Source organism: Rhinopithecus roxellana, chromosome 3 (assembly GCF_007565055.1).
Source record: "Rhinopithecus roxellana isolate Shanxi Qingling chromosome 3, ASM756505v1, whole genome shotgun sequence".
Taxonomy (NCBI): Eukaryota; Metazoa; Chordata; class Mammalia; order Primates; family Cercopithecidae; genus Rhinopithecus; species Rhinopithecus roxellana.
In genome coordinates this window covers 151,510,987-151,527,715 of record NC_044551.1, presented here as the reverse complement: position 1 = coordinate 151,527,715, position 16,729 = coordinate 151,510,987, and the positions used below count along the sequence as shown (strand labels likewise).

Here is a 16,729-nt window from a genome sequence, read left to right as displayed (position 1 = left end):
CACCTCCTAGGAGCATCAACATGGTCCTGCTCAGGAAGAACTCCAAAGGGAACACCAACATGAACACTACACAGATATTTTTACTAGCTTCTCACATTTTAGGTAAAGTTTGCTAAAATATGAGTGTTTCTATTCTATTCCAATGAAAACTATGAACACTTTCTCAGGTTTCTAGTCTGCTGTGGTTACAAAGCCAATCATGGGCACATGTTAAATGCAAGCTAGTGTGTGTGATAGCCATACGAGTTTTCACTTTACCTGGTGCCGGACACACAAACATTAGATTATACTTTAAAATCAAAACAACATTTTATTTTATTTTATTTTTTGAGATGGAGTACTCAGTCGCCCAGGATGAAGTGCAGTGCCGTGATCTCTGCTCACAGCAACCTCCGCCTCCCGGGCTCAAGTCATTCTCCTGCCTCAGCCTCCCAAGTAGCTGGGATTACAGGCACCTTCCACCACACCCAGCTAATTTTTGTATTTTTAGTAGACAAGGGGTTTCGTCATTTTGGCCAGGCTGGTCTCGAACTCCTGACCTCAGGTGACCCACCTGCCTCGGCCTCCCAAAGTGCTGGGATTATAGGTGTGAGCCACTGTGCCCAGCACAAAATGACATTTTCTAATCTATATGACGCCCAGGCCACAGGCATCCTCTTTGGGAGTGCTTCTCTACCCTCCACAGGTAGAATATCCTCTTTCAAGAATGCACAGATGCATTACTCACTCATAACTTTGATGTGCACAACAAAGAACAATCAAACCCAAACTAATTCATTCACAATGAGAGCTATCGAGACCTCCACCAATATCCTGTGGAGGATTGTTAAGACTTTCATCAGCAGTTGTCTTTCTTCTGGTATCATCAAGCCTTTGACTTCACTAAGTGTTTCAAAATGTTCAACATAAGCCTATTATCAAATTCCTCAATAAAACATTTTTATAAAGTAAGGCAGCAACAGTACTTTGAACTGCTCTACGCAGGAATCTCTGTGGGCACAGGAAAAGAAACATTTTACAAACCCCAAAGTCACATATGGTGCTACTGCTGCTAGGATGTGCAGAGTACCACCAACCCAGCCTGTGCGCCCAAAGGACTCTTCCTTCCTCCCACTGTAGCTCCAGAAAGCTTCAGTGGCAGCAGCACAGCAACCAAAAGGTGAGGGTGTCGAACAAGATACAGAACCAAAAAAGCTTGGACCTTGCCCTGAATATCAACCAGCTCATCTGATTCCATCCAATACAACTGAATGCCCTGCTGGGCAGGCCCACCAAAGAAAGCAGAGACAGGGCCCAGGAGCTCCTCTGCAGAGAACCACAGCTGATTCTCATAAAGCTTGGTCCCTTCCTCCTGAATCACCACTGGAAACTCCTCATGTCCTACACACAAAATGTATCATTCACCCAGGTGCCCAGCCACTGCCACTTACTTAGTCCTGATCCTGAGCTTATTTCCATGCTGAACAAGGGTGGCCCCAGGTATTCAGGAGTGAAAGAACAGGGACAGCCTTCTGCAGGGCAGAAAGGGGTGTTGCTGCCTGGCCTGGCTGGGCTCCTGCCCTGGAGGGCTCCACCTGCTGGCACCTGTAGTAGTTATTTCCTAGGTTCCAAAGCCTCACCTTCTGCACCTACTTTTAAGCTTAAAATTTCCTCAGATTTTGTAAGCTTCCAGTTCATCCCATACATGTCAATGCATAACAAAATCTGTCTTTATGGGACACTTACACCCACATTTCTACCTGACATTTTGTTCTTTCAACACAGACATCCTGCAGTTACCAAACACCTAAGTTTATATGTCACTTGCAGACCTCTCCCACCTTCTGTCTACAGGAACAACAAAAAAAGCAAAGTTCCTTTACAAATGCCAACCCCACCCTGTCTGGGTCCAAGCACTCCTAGTGTGGAAACTCCCTGCCTGGAGTCCCACCACTGCCATGCTCTGTCTGCTTACGGAGTCACTGTCTGTCACCAACATACTGCCCATTCACCCATGATGCACTGTGGAGCCCATGTACCACCATCGAGGGTAGAAACAGGAGGCTAACAGCAACTGATGCCTATGGCTACTTCACCCACCTATGCTAGGAGAAGCCCTTGAAAATTCTGTATTTATAATCTGCAAGTATCTGTATCCATCTGAGCTATCCAATGAATTTGGATTATTTGGAACTAATCATACCTTGGAATAAAACTCTGAGAAAAAAGAAGTTCAAATGTGTTTTGTTGGCTATTTATTATTACAGTAAACCTGAAATAACTCAAAGCTTCAGGAAATAGGTTTTTCATCCAGGGTCACTGAAATATTTCCAACATAGTTCTTTTCTATAGCAGTAAAAGAAATGAAGACTAAAGCAAACTTGTGATATCACTGTACACAAACTACATAAGCAAACCATTTCATTCTAACACCCACCCAAGTATAATCAGACTCCTGAAATTTTTATTGAAAATAAAATGAAAAGACTAAAGAACTGAAAAATGTTCATAACCTATTGAGCAACAGAAACAAAATGAATTTTTTAACCCTATATTCAGCAAATTTTTTTTTTTGAGATAGTCTCACACTTTTGCTCAGCCTGAAGTGCAGTAGTGCAATCACAGCTCACTGTAGCCTCTACCTCCTGGATTCAAATGGTTCTCCAACCCCAGTCTCCCTCCCACATAGGTGAGACCACAGGTGCGTGCCACCACTCTTGGCTAACTTTTTTTATTTTTGTAGAGATGGGGTCTCCCTGTGTTGCCCAGGCTAGTCTCGAACTCCTTGGCTCAAGCAACCCACTCACCTTGGCCTCCCAGAGTTCTGGGATTACAGGCATGAGCCATCATGCCTGGCCACCCAGTTTTTTTCAATATGACACCACCAAGTGTGGGTCACACTCTTTCAGGAGAGCGTGTCTTTAGTTCTGATTGTGGCTTTGTCCAGTCTGTAGAGCTCAGGCCAGGAGAGGTGATGCCGTTGCCATAAGTATATGGAGCACAGCAGGCCTCCCTTTAAACCCCGCTGAGGGCAGGGTTGCAGCAAGGGAGACATGTTCTCACCAGGGTGTGCATATGCTCATGGAAATGGTTGCTCACAATAAAAAATTAAAGGCCTGGTGTGGTGGCTCATGACTGTAACCCCAATACTTTCAGAGGCTGAGATCACTTGAGCCCAGGAATTTGACACCAGCCTGGGCAACATGGCGAAACCCCCTTTCTGCAAAAAAAAATTCAAAAATTAGCCAGGTGTGGTGGCACACACCTGTGGTACCAACTACTTAAGAGGCTGAGGTGAGAGGATCGCCTGAGCCCAGGGAGTTCAAGGCTGCAGTGAGCCATGATCACACCACTGCACTCCAGCCTGGGTAACAGAATTAGACCCTATCTCAAAAAAAAAAATCAGAGGCCCACAGGGCTTTAAAGGACATCCCCATATATCCTATTTGCATACATGCAGAACAATATTTAGAAGTTAAATTTCTAGGTTAGGAAAATGGATATGTGAATTTTTTTTTTTTTTTTTTTTTTTTTTTTTTTTTTTTTGAGACAGAGTCTCACTCTGTCACCCAGGTTGGTGTGAAATGGCATGATCTCGGCTCACTGCAACCTCCGCCTCCCAGGTTCAAACGATTCTCCTGCCTCAGCCTCCTGAGTAGCTGGGATTATAGGCACACGCCACCATGCCTGGCTAATTTTTGTATTTTTGGTAGAAACAGGGTTTCACCATGTTGGTCAGCCTGGTCTCGAACTTCTGAACTGGTGATCCGCCTGCCTCGGCCTCCCAAAGTGCTGGGATTACAGGTGTAAGCCACCGCACCCGGCCCTGGTATGTGAATTTTAAAAGTTGATAGACATTGTTCAATTTCCCTTCAAAAAGATGATGTCCACTGGGTTTACATGCAGTGGCTCATGCCTGTAATCCCAGCACTTTGGGAGGCCGAGGCAGGCAGATCACCTGAGGTCAGGAATTCGAGACCAGCCTGGCCAACATGGCGAAATCCCGTCTCCACCACAAATACAAAAAATTAGCTGGGCATGGTGGGGTGCCTGTAATCCCAGTTACTCAGGAGGCTAAGGCAGGAGAATCACTTGAACCTCGGAGGTGGTTGCTCTGGCATACATGCTCTGGCTTACTTGGCAAACAAACATATCCATGGAGAAAGACCAGAAGAGAACAGAGAAAAATAAAAGTAGTTGCAATTGGAAATTTTTTTATTTACACCATCCTATTTTAAATGTTATGCTGTTGTTACAATAAAAAACAATAGCTTTTCTATCCTAGATGAAAGATGAATGATGACCTGTCAGTGCCAGAGGGTCACTACTCTACTCACTAGTTGTGAGCAAGAGAAAAGCAGCTCCTGATACCTGGGCGCTGGCCTGGTACTATCAACCAGTCCTTGGTCCTCTCCTTTCGAACATCAACATCAACATCAGACAAGGCCACTCTGTGACCATGATGGATGAAGGCAAAAACAAGACCACTCTGCAATATCTGAACACAGACAAAACATGAACACTGTCCAAGCCACAAAATACCAAACATCCTCCTCTCCCAGCTAACGAGTGACTATTGCTTCTTCTTCAATTTCAGCTTTGACACCACTTTAATCTACTCTCCCTATAGATACAATTTATTAAAACACTAAATGACAGAATTACCCATTTCCTGACAACATCTAATCCAGAGCAAAGTCCCCAAATCACTACACAAGCCCAAACCCTATACTGGCTCACCCCATGGTGCCCTTCGGTGTGCATTCTCCCTCACTGCAATAAGCAATAAACTCAACTTGTTTGACTGTAGGTGTGCTCCTAGTTGTGTTTCGCTGGAGGGCACTCACAACTGTCAGGACACCGGTACCACTACAGGCCATGGTACATGCAGAAGTCATAGGAGCCTGGCTGGAAAACTGACCCCTGGATATAATCTCCGTGTTGATTCTCTGAATACATTCCCTGACATCAGCTGATTTTCTGGTCATTTGCCTCTTTTTCCTAAAAGTTGGGAGAATGGGAAAAAAAGTCTACTTAATTAAATGCCCCAGTATGCTTCCCTATCATTGCTGAAAGTCACCCTGAGCGCAAGGTCAGAATGGTGCTGGAGGACTGAATCATGGGCAGGGCCTGAGGCAACACCACTCAAGTACTTTAAGCCACATGTTCAAGCCCAATAAATTAGGCCAGGTTTAAAGAAGTCAAGCTGTACACATGTAAGAATTTTAATAAGCTTGGAAAATGCTACCTAGAGCTTATGCACAGGCTTACTGTACCAATGGGATTCCCTGCCACCAGCCACAGCGTGCTAAGCTCCTGACAAGAGCTGTCGAGCACGTGGGGCAGCAGGGACAGGGAGTCTGCTTGGTCCAGGTTTCCTTAGGAGTTGGAGACTCACAGCAGAGGCTGGCAGCCAGATGGATAGAGAACAGAATCGGGCATGCAGCTCAGAGGAGCCAACGGCATTTACTAGCAAAACATGCCGAAGGTTTCTTTGCTGTGAATCTGGTCCTCACACACCCTTCGAGAAACTAGCAAACACTGTAATCAATGTCTGCATTTATCAAATGCCTGTTTGTACCCAGAACTGTGTTAGGTACAATACAGAGTTATTTAAGCAAACATGGTCTCTGACTTCTAGATGCCGACACCCAATATAAATAAAAACAATAAATCTGTCCAAAGGATTACCAAACTAACTGAACAAACAAAATAGTCAAAAGTGTTTACCTTATATAAATGCAGTGGTGTAGTAACTGAAGGTTAAGTCACGGGAGATGACTTTCTAAACAGGGTGGGTCCCTAATGGAACAGTTACCTTGTGAAAGCTGACTTTCCAAGGGGGAGGGCAGGTTTTAAGAAAAGGTTCAGGATCTGGCTACTGGGCTGGAGAAAAATAAGCCAATCAGGGAAAAGGGTGCAGCCTGGGAGATGACTGAAAGATAGAAATTTAACTGCAGGAAGAAAGAAAAATTACCAACGGCCCAGAAAAAGTAGGGGAAAATAAGTCAAGCAGGTACATCTTCCTCAACCAGTTTTATTCATGCCCCTTTCGGTTAAGTATAAAAAGTTTAGCCGGGTGCGGTGGGTCACGCCTATAATCCCAGCACTTTGGGAGGCTGAGGCGGGCGGATCACGAGATCAGCAGATCGAGACCATCCTGGCTAACACAGTAAAATCCTGTTTCTACTAAAAATACAATAAATTAGCCGGGCGTGGTGGCAGGCACCTATAGTCCCAGCTACTCAGGAGGCTGAGGCAGGAAAATGGCATGAATCCAGGAGGTGGAGCTTGCAGTGAGCCGAGATCGCACCACTGCACTCCAGCCTATACAACAGAGCGAGACTCCATCTCCAAAAAAAAAAGAAAAAAAAGAAAAAAAAAGCTTAGGCTGGGCACAGTGGCTCACACCTGTATTCCCAGCACATTGGGAGGCCAAGGCAGGAGGATCGCTTGAGGCCAGGAATTTGAGACCAGTCTGGGCAACATAGCCAGACCCTGTGTCTCCAAGCAATACAAAAATTAGCTGGGCATGGCACATGCCTGTAGTCCCAGCTAGTTGGGAGGCTGAGGTGGGAGGATCACCTGAGCCCAGGAGGTAGAGGCAGCAATAAGCCACAATCATACCACTGCACTCCAGCCTGGGCAACAGAGCAAGACCCTATCTCAAAAAATAATAGTCAATAATAAAAAGCTGATGCTCTCTTTTAATGTTATTTGAAATTTCAAAAGAAACTACATATCCTAACCAACACCAAATCAAAGCAATAGTGGTTTCAGAATTTGTATTCCAAATAACACAAACAACCCTCTTCCCCCAGAGCTAAACATCACCCAGGTGGGTGGTAGCAACTGTCAACAAGGATGTCACTCCATCACTGAATTCTTAAAGAAGGGAAGAGTTGAATCCTGGATCTGCATGGGACCAGACAACTGGCAGAATCAGAAAGAGTTACAGCCTACGGTGACCAAAATAGACCACAGCTCTAGCAAGAATTTGTAACAATTACCTGATTAAAACTGTGGAAGGAGAATTCTTTGTAGATGGCATCTCTCTCACTTAATTCCGACCATCCTGCTGCTTTAAGGTCAAGTATAGCTTGGTTCCTCTCCTCTGCAGTCAACCTGTGAGTACCTGACGACTATGAAGAGAACACATTTCATATCTGAAAATGTAGAAGTTTACTCAAACTCAAACTTACGGCTCCTTACCTTAAGCAGAGAAGTAGAAAAGTCTGAAAGGCAACAAATTCTAACCATCTTTCATTCCTTTGTTCTCACAAGAGAGACCAAAGCAAAGCTAGCTCTGTGCAAAATAAGCTGCCTCCATGGTATGTAACCTCTGGCCCACTTACTGCTGCCTCAACCTTCACAATTCAGCTTCTCTGGTTGGTTGGTTGGTCGGTTGGTTGGTTGTTTTGAGACAGGGTCTCGCTCTGTCGCCCAGGCTGGAGCGTAGTGGTGCAATCACGGCTCACTGCAACCTCCGCCTCCTGGACTCAAGTGATCCTCCCACCTCAGCCTCCCCAGTAGCTGGGACTACAGACGTACACCACCACACCCAACTAATTTTTTGTATTTTTGGTAGAGACGGATTTTCACCATGTTGCTCAGGCTGACCTTGAATTCCTGAGCTCAAGCGATCCGCCAGCCTGGACCTCCCAAAGTGCTGGAATTACAGGCATGAGTGACCGTGCCCAGCCCTTCTGTGGCTTATTACAGACACAACAAAGATCGACTATTACCACTGGCCATCTTGGACACTGCAGAATTCCAGGACTTGTGGCAAGTCTATTGGCAGGACCAGAATTCGAACTCAAGGCTCCAAACTCCTGGTCTATTGCTCTTCAGATGGCCCTACATCACCTCAGTAGTCTTCACTACTCTCTGTTGTATCTGTAATAAGCCAGAGAAGCTGAACTGTGATGTCTGAGGCAGCAGTAAGGGGGCCAGAGGGAACATACCATAGAGGCAGTTTATTTTCTACAGAACTAGCCTTGTTTTGGTCTGTCTTTTGAGAACAAAGAAATGAAAGATAGTTTTAAGTATTTGGAATTACCATCTCCTGTCACATCTAATGAAAACCAATCCCTGGATGGGGGAAAAAAATGCACAATTACATATGATTTTATCTAACTTCTGGGGGTCCACAGATCCTCTGGACTTCAGGTAAAAAGCCCTGGCCTCAGTGGGGTGAGTTTATGAAGCCCTTTTCTCAGAGCACCCGTCAGACAAACTCTCTCCATAGTTCGGCCAGAGTACTGCCCAGTCCAAAGCACTTGTGTGCACTGTCTGGCCTGTTTCTACTCACCATGGGGATGACATTCACAAAGCCAGGTTCTGTTGCTTAACAGGCCCACACTTCCCATGCTATTGGATTTTTAACTAAGTAACTTCAAACATCAGGGTCAGAGAGAAGAGATGGACACTCGACTAGAAGTCAGGAAAGCAGGGTTCTCATTCCAGGCAATACTTCCTGCCTTAACTACTTGCAGAGTTTCTGTAGGCTCAGGTGAGAGAGACGCCGTCACCCAGAAAGATGAACATTAGTGAAGGCTCCTCATCAAGGGCAACTGTGGGCTAAGCTGCATTCCCTGGATTCTCTGCCATTAAGCTGCAACTCACTCCCACTTCAGAAATCCTAAAATCTTCTATCACTAATATGAATTAAGAGATCAAAAAGATTTTACCTTTAGACAACTTATTCTATGAAGATGAAGAAAAAAACACTAATGAATCAGTTTTCTAGTTTTTCTTCTTTGCTAGGTCAGCTATTCTTCCCCACAACTAACAAAAGAATGAGAGTACTTTTGTTGTTGTTGTTGACACCAAGTCTTGCTCTGTCGCCCAGGCTGGCGTGCCGTGGTGTGATCTCAGCTCACTGCAACCTCTGCCTCCCAGGTTCAAGTGATTCTTCTGCCTCAGCCACCTGAGCTGTGATTACAGGTGTATGCCACCACATCCAGCTAATTTTTTGTATTTTTAGTAGAGACAGGGTTTCACATGTTGGCTAGGCTGGTTTCAAACTCCTGACCTCAAGGGATCCGCCCACCTCAGCCTCCCAAAGTGCTGGGATTAAAGGCGTAAGCCACCGTGCCCAGCAGAGAATACTTTTTAATTAAACAAAAATATGCAAAAGCTTGTTATTAAAAACCACTTACTAGATTAGTTGGGCATGGAGGCACACGCCTGTAATCCCAGCCATCCAGCCTGGGCAACAGAGTGAGACTCCATCTCAAAAAAAAAAAAAAAAACATTTACTAGGGCCAGGCACAGTGGCTCACATCTGTAATCCTAGCACTTTGGGAGGCTGAGGTGGGAGGATCATCTTAGGCCAGGAGTTGAAGACTAGCCTGGGCAACACAATGAGACCTCGTCTCTACAAAAAAAATTTTTTTTTAATTGCTGGGGTGGTGGACCATGTCCATAGTCCCAGCTACTTGGGAGGCTGAGGTGGGAGGATCACTTGAGACCAGGTGACTGAGGCTGCAGTGAGCTACGATCACCACTGCATTCCAGCCGGGGCAACAGAGTAAGACCCTGTCTTTTAAAAAAAGGAAAAAGAAAGAAAAGTAAGTAATAAACAAACACCATTTACTATTAAGAATCAAAAGATTCATTCATCAGTTTTTCAGTGACAGTTCTGAAAAACTTACACGTACATCTGTCATAAGAAATCTAAAATTCTTGGCCAGGTGCGGTGGCTCATGCCTGTAATCCCAGCACTTTGGGAGGCCAAAGCGAGCAGATCACAAGGTCAGGAGTTCGAGGCCAGCCTGGCCAACATGATGAAACCCCATCTCTACTAAAAATACAACAATTAGCCAGGCATGGTGGCGCGTACCTATAGTTCCAGCTACTAGGGAGGCTGAGGCATGAGAATCACTTGAACCCAAGAGGCGGAGATTGCAGTGTGCCAAGATTGCACCACTGCACTCCAGTCTGGGCGACAGAGCGAGACTCCATCTCAAAAAAAAAGAAAGAAATCTAAAATTCTTATTAAATTAATTTCTTATTAAAATTCTTATTAAAACACTCATTTTGTCAACTCGGAGGATTTTGGAAAAGAAACAGAATTATACGTGCCCACATTGAGCAGCTGCAAAGAAAACCATTAAACATGCAGTGGGGGCAGGCACCTGGAGTCTGTGGAACACACTCTGAGCTGTTTTCTCTGAGTGCTGGACCATCCACATCCCCACTAAGCTCAATGGTATGCACTTTATGCCCACAACAGACACCTGCCCAGCAGCAGGGACCACGCCGAGGACTGGGAAATGGAGCCACTTCATCTACATAACATCAAAGGCCCCCATGAGGGCACATTCGCAACGGAACCCTTTGTGGTGGGCTTAATTTTTCAGGGGGTGGGGAGTAGGCTAGGATTTGAAGAGAGTAAACTAGATCCAAGGCCTTTGTTACTTTTAGCTATGGGATGCTAAACTTCGCTTTTCTGAATTCCGGGATCCTTCTGTCTGTAGTGGGAATTTTATAATATCTACCTGCCAAGATTTTTTGAAAGGCTTAGATTACAGATCTTGAATGTGAGGGTACCTAGCATTGAGCCTGGCACGTGGCAGCGCTCATATCATGTCTGTTGATTCATTCCTTCCCGGAACACCCTAATCTTACTGGATCACTGGCACCTGGGGCAGAGTATGCCTGAAGACACGCCTAGGTGACAGTAGGCACTCAACTTGTGTTCTCCCCTTCGTGGCCAAGAAGCGGCGAAGTGCTTGTCTTCCTCCGTCTTCGAGCTATTTTAAATTTCTTCTATTAAATTTCTTTTATTCTATTAAAGAATTTCAGGCCAGACGCAGTGGCTCGCGCCTGTAACTCCAGCACTTTGGGAGGCCGAGGCAGGTGGATCACCTGAGGTCAGGAGTTCCAGACCAGTCTGGCCAACATGATGAAAACCCCTCTCTACTAAAAATGTAAAAAATTACCTGGGCATAGTGGCACGCGCCTGTAATCTCAGCTACTCGGGAGGCTGAGGGGGGAGAATCGCTTGAACCCAGGAGACGGAGGTTGCAGTGAGCCGAAATCGCGCCACTGCACTCCAGGCTTGGCGATACAGCGAGACTCGTCTCGAAAAAACAAAACAAAACAAAACATTTCAAACTGAAATGGGCGGTTAAAATGCAACGTAAAATGAGATGGTGAGTTTAACGCACCACTTTTCCACTAGGTGGTGCTGCATGTTAAAACTTTATTAATTTCTACAGCAGGAAAACTGACGGCCCCTTGGAAGAGGAAAGAAAAGCCAGTATGTCACCAAAAAAAGACAATTTATTAATAACTCCTCCAAAACCTCTGTGGGCTCCCCTTGGAGTGAAGCGCGAACAGGGAGTCGCCATAGGGAGCCGGGCCCGCAACGCAGTTCGTCCTCAGCACAACGAGCGGCGGCGGCGGGCACCGAATTGTTCTGCAACTATTTTTCACATCTGCCTTTTGTAGTTGAACAAAACTCATTCCCATTTGTTTCCGGTTGGCAAGTTCGTAGGTTTCGGCGGAGGTGTAAAACCAAAGGGCAAGTGGCGGAGGCTGCGGACACCCTGGTCTCTGAGCTGCGCGCCGAGCAGGTGCTCAGTCCCAGGACGCGGTGACCCGACGCCCGAGCTTCAAGGCCTGGTCCACGCCCGGGCCGCCCCAGTCCCGCTGGCCCCTCAGCCGACGCCGCCGGGCCTCGCCCCACCCCCCAGACCCCGGACCCCTGAATCCCGGTCCCGCGACCGCTAGACACTCACCACGGCCGCGAGCCGTAGGCTCTGGCCTTGCAGCGCCGCCAACAAGCGCCGCGTCGCCCCCCGCGCCCCGAGCGCCGCCGCCATTGGCCGTCTGCCGAGGGCTGCCCGCGCGCTGCCTGTCGGCAGCCCACAGCAGCCCCCGACCCGGCCCCGCCCACCTACCACCGCCCCGGTAGTCTCCCTGCGGGGCTGGCCTGGAGCAGGGGCTGCGTGTGGGCAGCGCCCAGCCTTCCCGCGGGCACAGGCGCAGCCCGGACCCCGAAGGCCCCCAGGAGCTTCAGTGGTCGCCAGCGCTCTTGGCCGCCAGGTGGACTCTGCGCGTCCTACAGCCGCAGGCCCAGCAGCCGCACGCGGTCCCCGCCCAGTGCGGGCCCGTCGCGTCTGTGCCCCGGACGCAAGCCCGCCGTCGCGCGCTGGCCTTGCCCTCCGGTCCTCGCGGCGCTGGGAGGAACTTTGCCCCGCCTCGGGCGCCGGCCTCCTCCGCTTCGCTGGCGCGGGCGCTGGCACCCAGCTGGGCTCCCCGCTGGGCGGCGCTGCGCGCAGTCCCTGCGGGTGGGAAGATGTCGCAGGCCAGGGCGGGGCAGTTGAGCGGCGGATGCTCGGGGACCACCCCTCTGTCGTTCATTCAGTACTCCCTGGGTCAGTGAACCACGGCAGATCCCATCGTGGGCTCCTAAGTCTTGCAGCCGTGGGTTCGAACGTAGACTCTGTTCAGTCATCGCGCAGCTGCCAAGTCCTTGAGCCAGCTGGCTCGTCTGGGTTTGCCTGGATCAAAAAGTGTGGAAACCTGGCCTGCCAAACGTGTCCGTGCCCTGTGTACCCTCAGGTTCAGCACACAGTAGGAGCTCTGCAGACAGCTGTGAACAGATTTAGGTGAATGTTTTCTTGTATCATTTTTGGGGAGGTATTCTTTTTATTTATTTTTTTTTTTTTTTTGGTCTTTTTTGAGATGTAATTGACATACTATTAAGAATATTCACTTGTATCTTTTTTTTTTTTTTTTTTTTTTTGCTAGGCGGAGTCTCGCTCTGTCGCCCAGGCTGGAGTGCAGTGGCGCGATCTCGGCTCACTGCAACCTCCGCCTCCCGGGTTCACGCCATTCTCCTGCCTCAGCCTCCCAAGCAGCTGGGACTACAGGCACCCGCCACCACGCCCGGCTAATTTTGTTTTTGTATTTTTAGTAGAGACGGGGTTTCACCGTGTTAGCCAGGATGGCCTCAGTCTCCTGACTTCGCGATCCGCCCGCCTCGGCCTCCCAAAGTGCTGGGATTACAGGCGTGAGCCTCCGCGCTCAGCCTCTTTTTTTTTTTTTTTTTTTTTTTAACTGAATAGTTTAAGCAGGCTGGGCATGGTGGCTCGCACCTGTAATCACAGCACTTTGGGAGGACAAGGAAGGAGGATCACTTGAGGCCAGGTGTTCGAGATCTGCCTGGGCAACATGGCAAAACCGCGTCTCTATTAAAAATACAAAAATTAACCACGCGTGGTGGCACGCGCCTGTAGTCCCAGCTACCCAGGAGGCTGAGATGGGAGGACGGCTTGAGCCCGGAAGGCTGCAGTGAACCGAAATCACCCTACTGCATTCCATGGACAGCAAAATACCCTATCCCTCACCCCCCCCCCTCAAAAAAAAAAAAGTTTATGCAAATTAATAAGCAATTTTGCAGAGGATATATCAAAAAAAAGTTTGTTAAGAAGAGTCCATTTAACTTCAACTTAGCAGTTGTTAGCGGTCCATCCATATGGACGTAGAAAAAATAAAGCATTTTGCCTCAAAGTAGCCCAAAATTCCTGGGCTTCTGTTCTTCCCATTTGCCTGCTTGACAAAATGTAACCATTTTGCGGGCGCGGTGGCTCACACCTGTAATCCCAGCACTTTGGATGAGGTGGGTGGATCAATTGAGGCCAGGAGTTCAAGACCAGCCTGGCCAAAATGGTGAAACCCCGTCTCTACTAAAAATACAAAAAGCCGGGCATGGTGGTGCGTGCCTGTAATCCCAGCTACTGAGGAAACTGAGGTGGGAGAATCGCTTGAACCCAGGAGGTGGAGGTTGCAGTGAGCTGAGATTGCACCACTGCACTCCAGCCTGTGCGACAGAGCAAGACTGTTTAAAAAAAAAAAAAAGATGTAACCATTTCAAATGCAAAACTCGGAATCACAGTGGGGGCCCTGATCAAATGTCACTGGTCCTAAAGAATTAAAAGTTGTATTTCCAACATTTACATTGAGTGTTTATGATCATGAAAACTACTACTCAGATTTGCTCATTAAAGAAAGAACTGAAAAATGAACCGGTGGATGTGAGTTAACAAGTGAACCTTCCTAATTTTCAGTAAATTTACTTTCATCGTTTTCCTTCCTTAATACCACTGTATGAAACCGTGGCACTTCGGATATAGTCACTGGCCAGGCGAAATGGCTCACGCCTGTAATTCCAGCACTTTGGGAGGCTGAGGCGGGCAGATCACTTGAGCCCAGAAGTTTGAGACTAGGCTGGGCAACATGGTGAAACCCCGTCGCTACAAAAAAATATAAAAATTACTCGCGCATGGTGGCACATGCCTGTAGTCCCAGCTACTGAGGAAACTGAGGCAGGAGAATCTCTTGAACCTGGGAGGCAGAGGTTGCAGGATCGGGCCACTACACTCCAGCCTGGGAGACAAGAGCGAAACTCCATTTCAAAAAAATAAAATAAATTTGATCACTCAGATCTACTCAAAAAAGCAAACAGCAGATGCTAAGGCCCAGGGAAATGATGATGTCCACTGATAGGGGCTGTGAATTGTCTGCCCACACATGTAGCTCCCCAATTAATAGGATTTAAGTCCCTTAGCAAAGATTTACTGGCCACATCCTCTGTAGTGGACACCATGCTTAGCTTGGGCTGTTTAGCTGGTCTTTGGTTACTTCTTTCCCCCTTTCACTTTCCCTCAACACTACTGGTGTTTTTTGTTTTGTTTTTCTGATATTGGGGGGTTTTTTTGAGAAATGATCTTGCTCTGTCACCCAGGCTGCAGTGCAGTGACACGATCACGGCTCACTGAAGCAGTCCTCCCACCACAGCCTCCCAAAGTGCTAGGATTCCAGGTGTGAGCCCCCGCACGTGGCAGCACCAGTGTTTCGAGGCTGATCCTCTCTATACTTGAACCTCCTCTCCAGGGAATGGCTCTGCTCCACATTTCCCTCCAGGGGAACCCCATGTAGCTGGGCCATGGTGCAGAGGCAGGGCAGGGTGCCAGCCCACATAAAGGTTTTGGAGTAAATTTAAAGCGTGGTCCAGCCACTAGAAGCTGCATGAACGAAAGCAAGTTATTGAGAGCCTCAGGTTTTTTCTTTTGCTTTAAGACAGGGTCTCAATTCTGATTGCCTAAGCTGGAGTGCAGTGGCATGATTACAGCTCACTGCAGCCTCAACCTCCTGGGTGATTCTCCCACCTCAGCCCCCCGAGTAGCTGGGACTATAGGGACACACCACCATGCCCAGCTAATTTTTTGTATTTTTAGTAAATATGGGGTTTCGCCATGTTAACCAGCCTATGCTCGAACTCCTGAGACTCAAGCAATCCACCTGCCTCAGCTTCCCAAGGTACTGGGATTATAGGCGTGAACTACTGCGCCACGCCAGTTTATTCTTTAACATGAGGATATTAAACAAAATAGCATATGTAAAGCATCTAAAACAGTACTTGGCACTCACACAGTAATAACAAATGTTATTATAAGAGGTGGACTCACCAAAGTTTTCCTCACATTTGTATTTATAAGTACACATGTGAAGATTCAAATCCCAGCTTCATCAACTTACAATCTGTGTAACCTGGGCAAGTTATCTAACTCTCTATGCCCCAATTTGCTCATTTGTAAAATAGAAATAATGGGCCATTCTGAGATATGGTCCCCTCCTGCCAGCGACCACCCCAACCACAGCTGTTGGCAACATGACACATAAAAGTTGTAAACTCCCATTCATTATAACACTCTAAGAAGGAGACTCATCCGAGGTTTTATTTCTATAGAATTTAGGGTGCCTTATGAAATAAATGTTCAACTACTCTAAAACCCTGGAAACAATTAGTATAAAAATTTATGATGTGATAATTAGCTGTCATATCTGAATTTAAGGGATCTTTTAAAAACAGCTTTTCAAAAAGTTTGTTTAAGCCAGGCACGGTGGCTCACACCTTTAATCCCAATACTTTGGGAGACTGAGGCAGGTGGATCACCTGAGATCAGGAGTCTGAGACCAGCCTGGACAACATGGCAAAACCCTGTCTCTTCTAAAAATAGAAAACTTAGCTGGGTGTGATGGCGCATGCCTGTAGTCCCAGCTACTCAGGAGGCTGAGGCTGGAGAATTGCTAGAACCCGGGAGAGGTTGCAGTGAGCTGAGATTGCACCACTGGACTCCAGCCTGGGTGACAGAGCAAGACTTCATCTTAAAAAATAAATTTAAAAAAAAAAGTTTGTTTAAATTATATGTTGTCTCTTTACTAAATGTGTCTTGAACTAGACTAGAATCAACTTGTGGGCAAGAACAGTGTTTGTTATACTTTAATACTTCTTTTTTATTTGATACGGAGTTTCGCTCTTGTTGCACAGGCTGGAGTGCAGTGGCACGATCTCGGCTCACTGCAACCTCTGCCTCCGGGGTTCAAGTGATTCTCCTGCCTCAGCTTCCCAAGTAGCTGGGGTTACAGGCACCCGCCACCACACCCAGCTAATATTTTGTATTTTTAGTAGAGACGGGGTTTCACCAAGTTGGCCAGGCTGGTCTCAAAACTCCTGACCTCAAGTGATCCTCCCACCTTAGCCTCCCAAAGTGCTAGGATTACAGGCATCAGCCACTGCGCCCAGCCTGCTGGGAACATTTTAAGGTTCAATTAATGTATGCTGGTTACATAACTATGATTACAATGTATACATTACATCGAACTGATAATACTTGAGCTTTAGTTACAGCATTTCCTTTCTCCTAACATCTCCCTTACCCAGAAACAACTTAAA

At 47.1% G+C, this 16,729-nt stretch overlaps 1 protein-coding gene across 5 annotated transcripts in view; it reads right to left on the bottom strand.

Annotated features, from left to right (window-relative positions):
- PCBD2 (pterin-4 alpha-carbinolamine dehydratase 2) overlaps nucleotides 1-12,258 on the bottom strand; it is a 59,083-nt gene extending 46,825 nt beyond the window's left edge. For 4 of the 5 annotated variants that reach the window (XM_030927633.1, XM_030927634.1, XM_030927632.1 and 1 more), the window contains exons 1-2: nucleotides 11,727-12,058; nucleotides 6,990-7,121 (exon numbers count right to left, since the gene is read on the bottom strand). In XM_030927633.1, coding sequence (XP_030783493.1) covers nucleotides 6,990-7,121; nucleotides 11,727-11,810 — 216 coding nt within the window. In that variant the 5' untranslated portion in view covers nucleotides 11,811-12,058. Of the gene's footprint in view, nucleotides 1-6,989; nucleotides 7,122-11,726 lie in introns of all 5 variants that reach the window. The other variant, XM_010359919.2, reaches the window with a different exon arrangement.
- Between the last annotated feature and the right edge of the window lie 4,471 nt (nucleotides 12,259-16,729).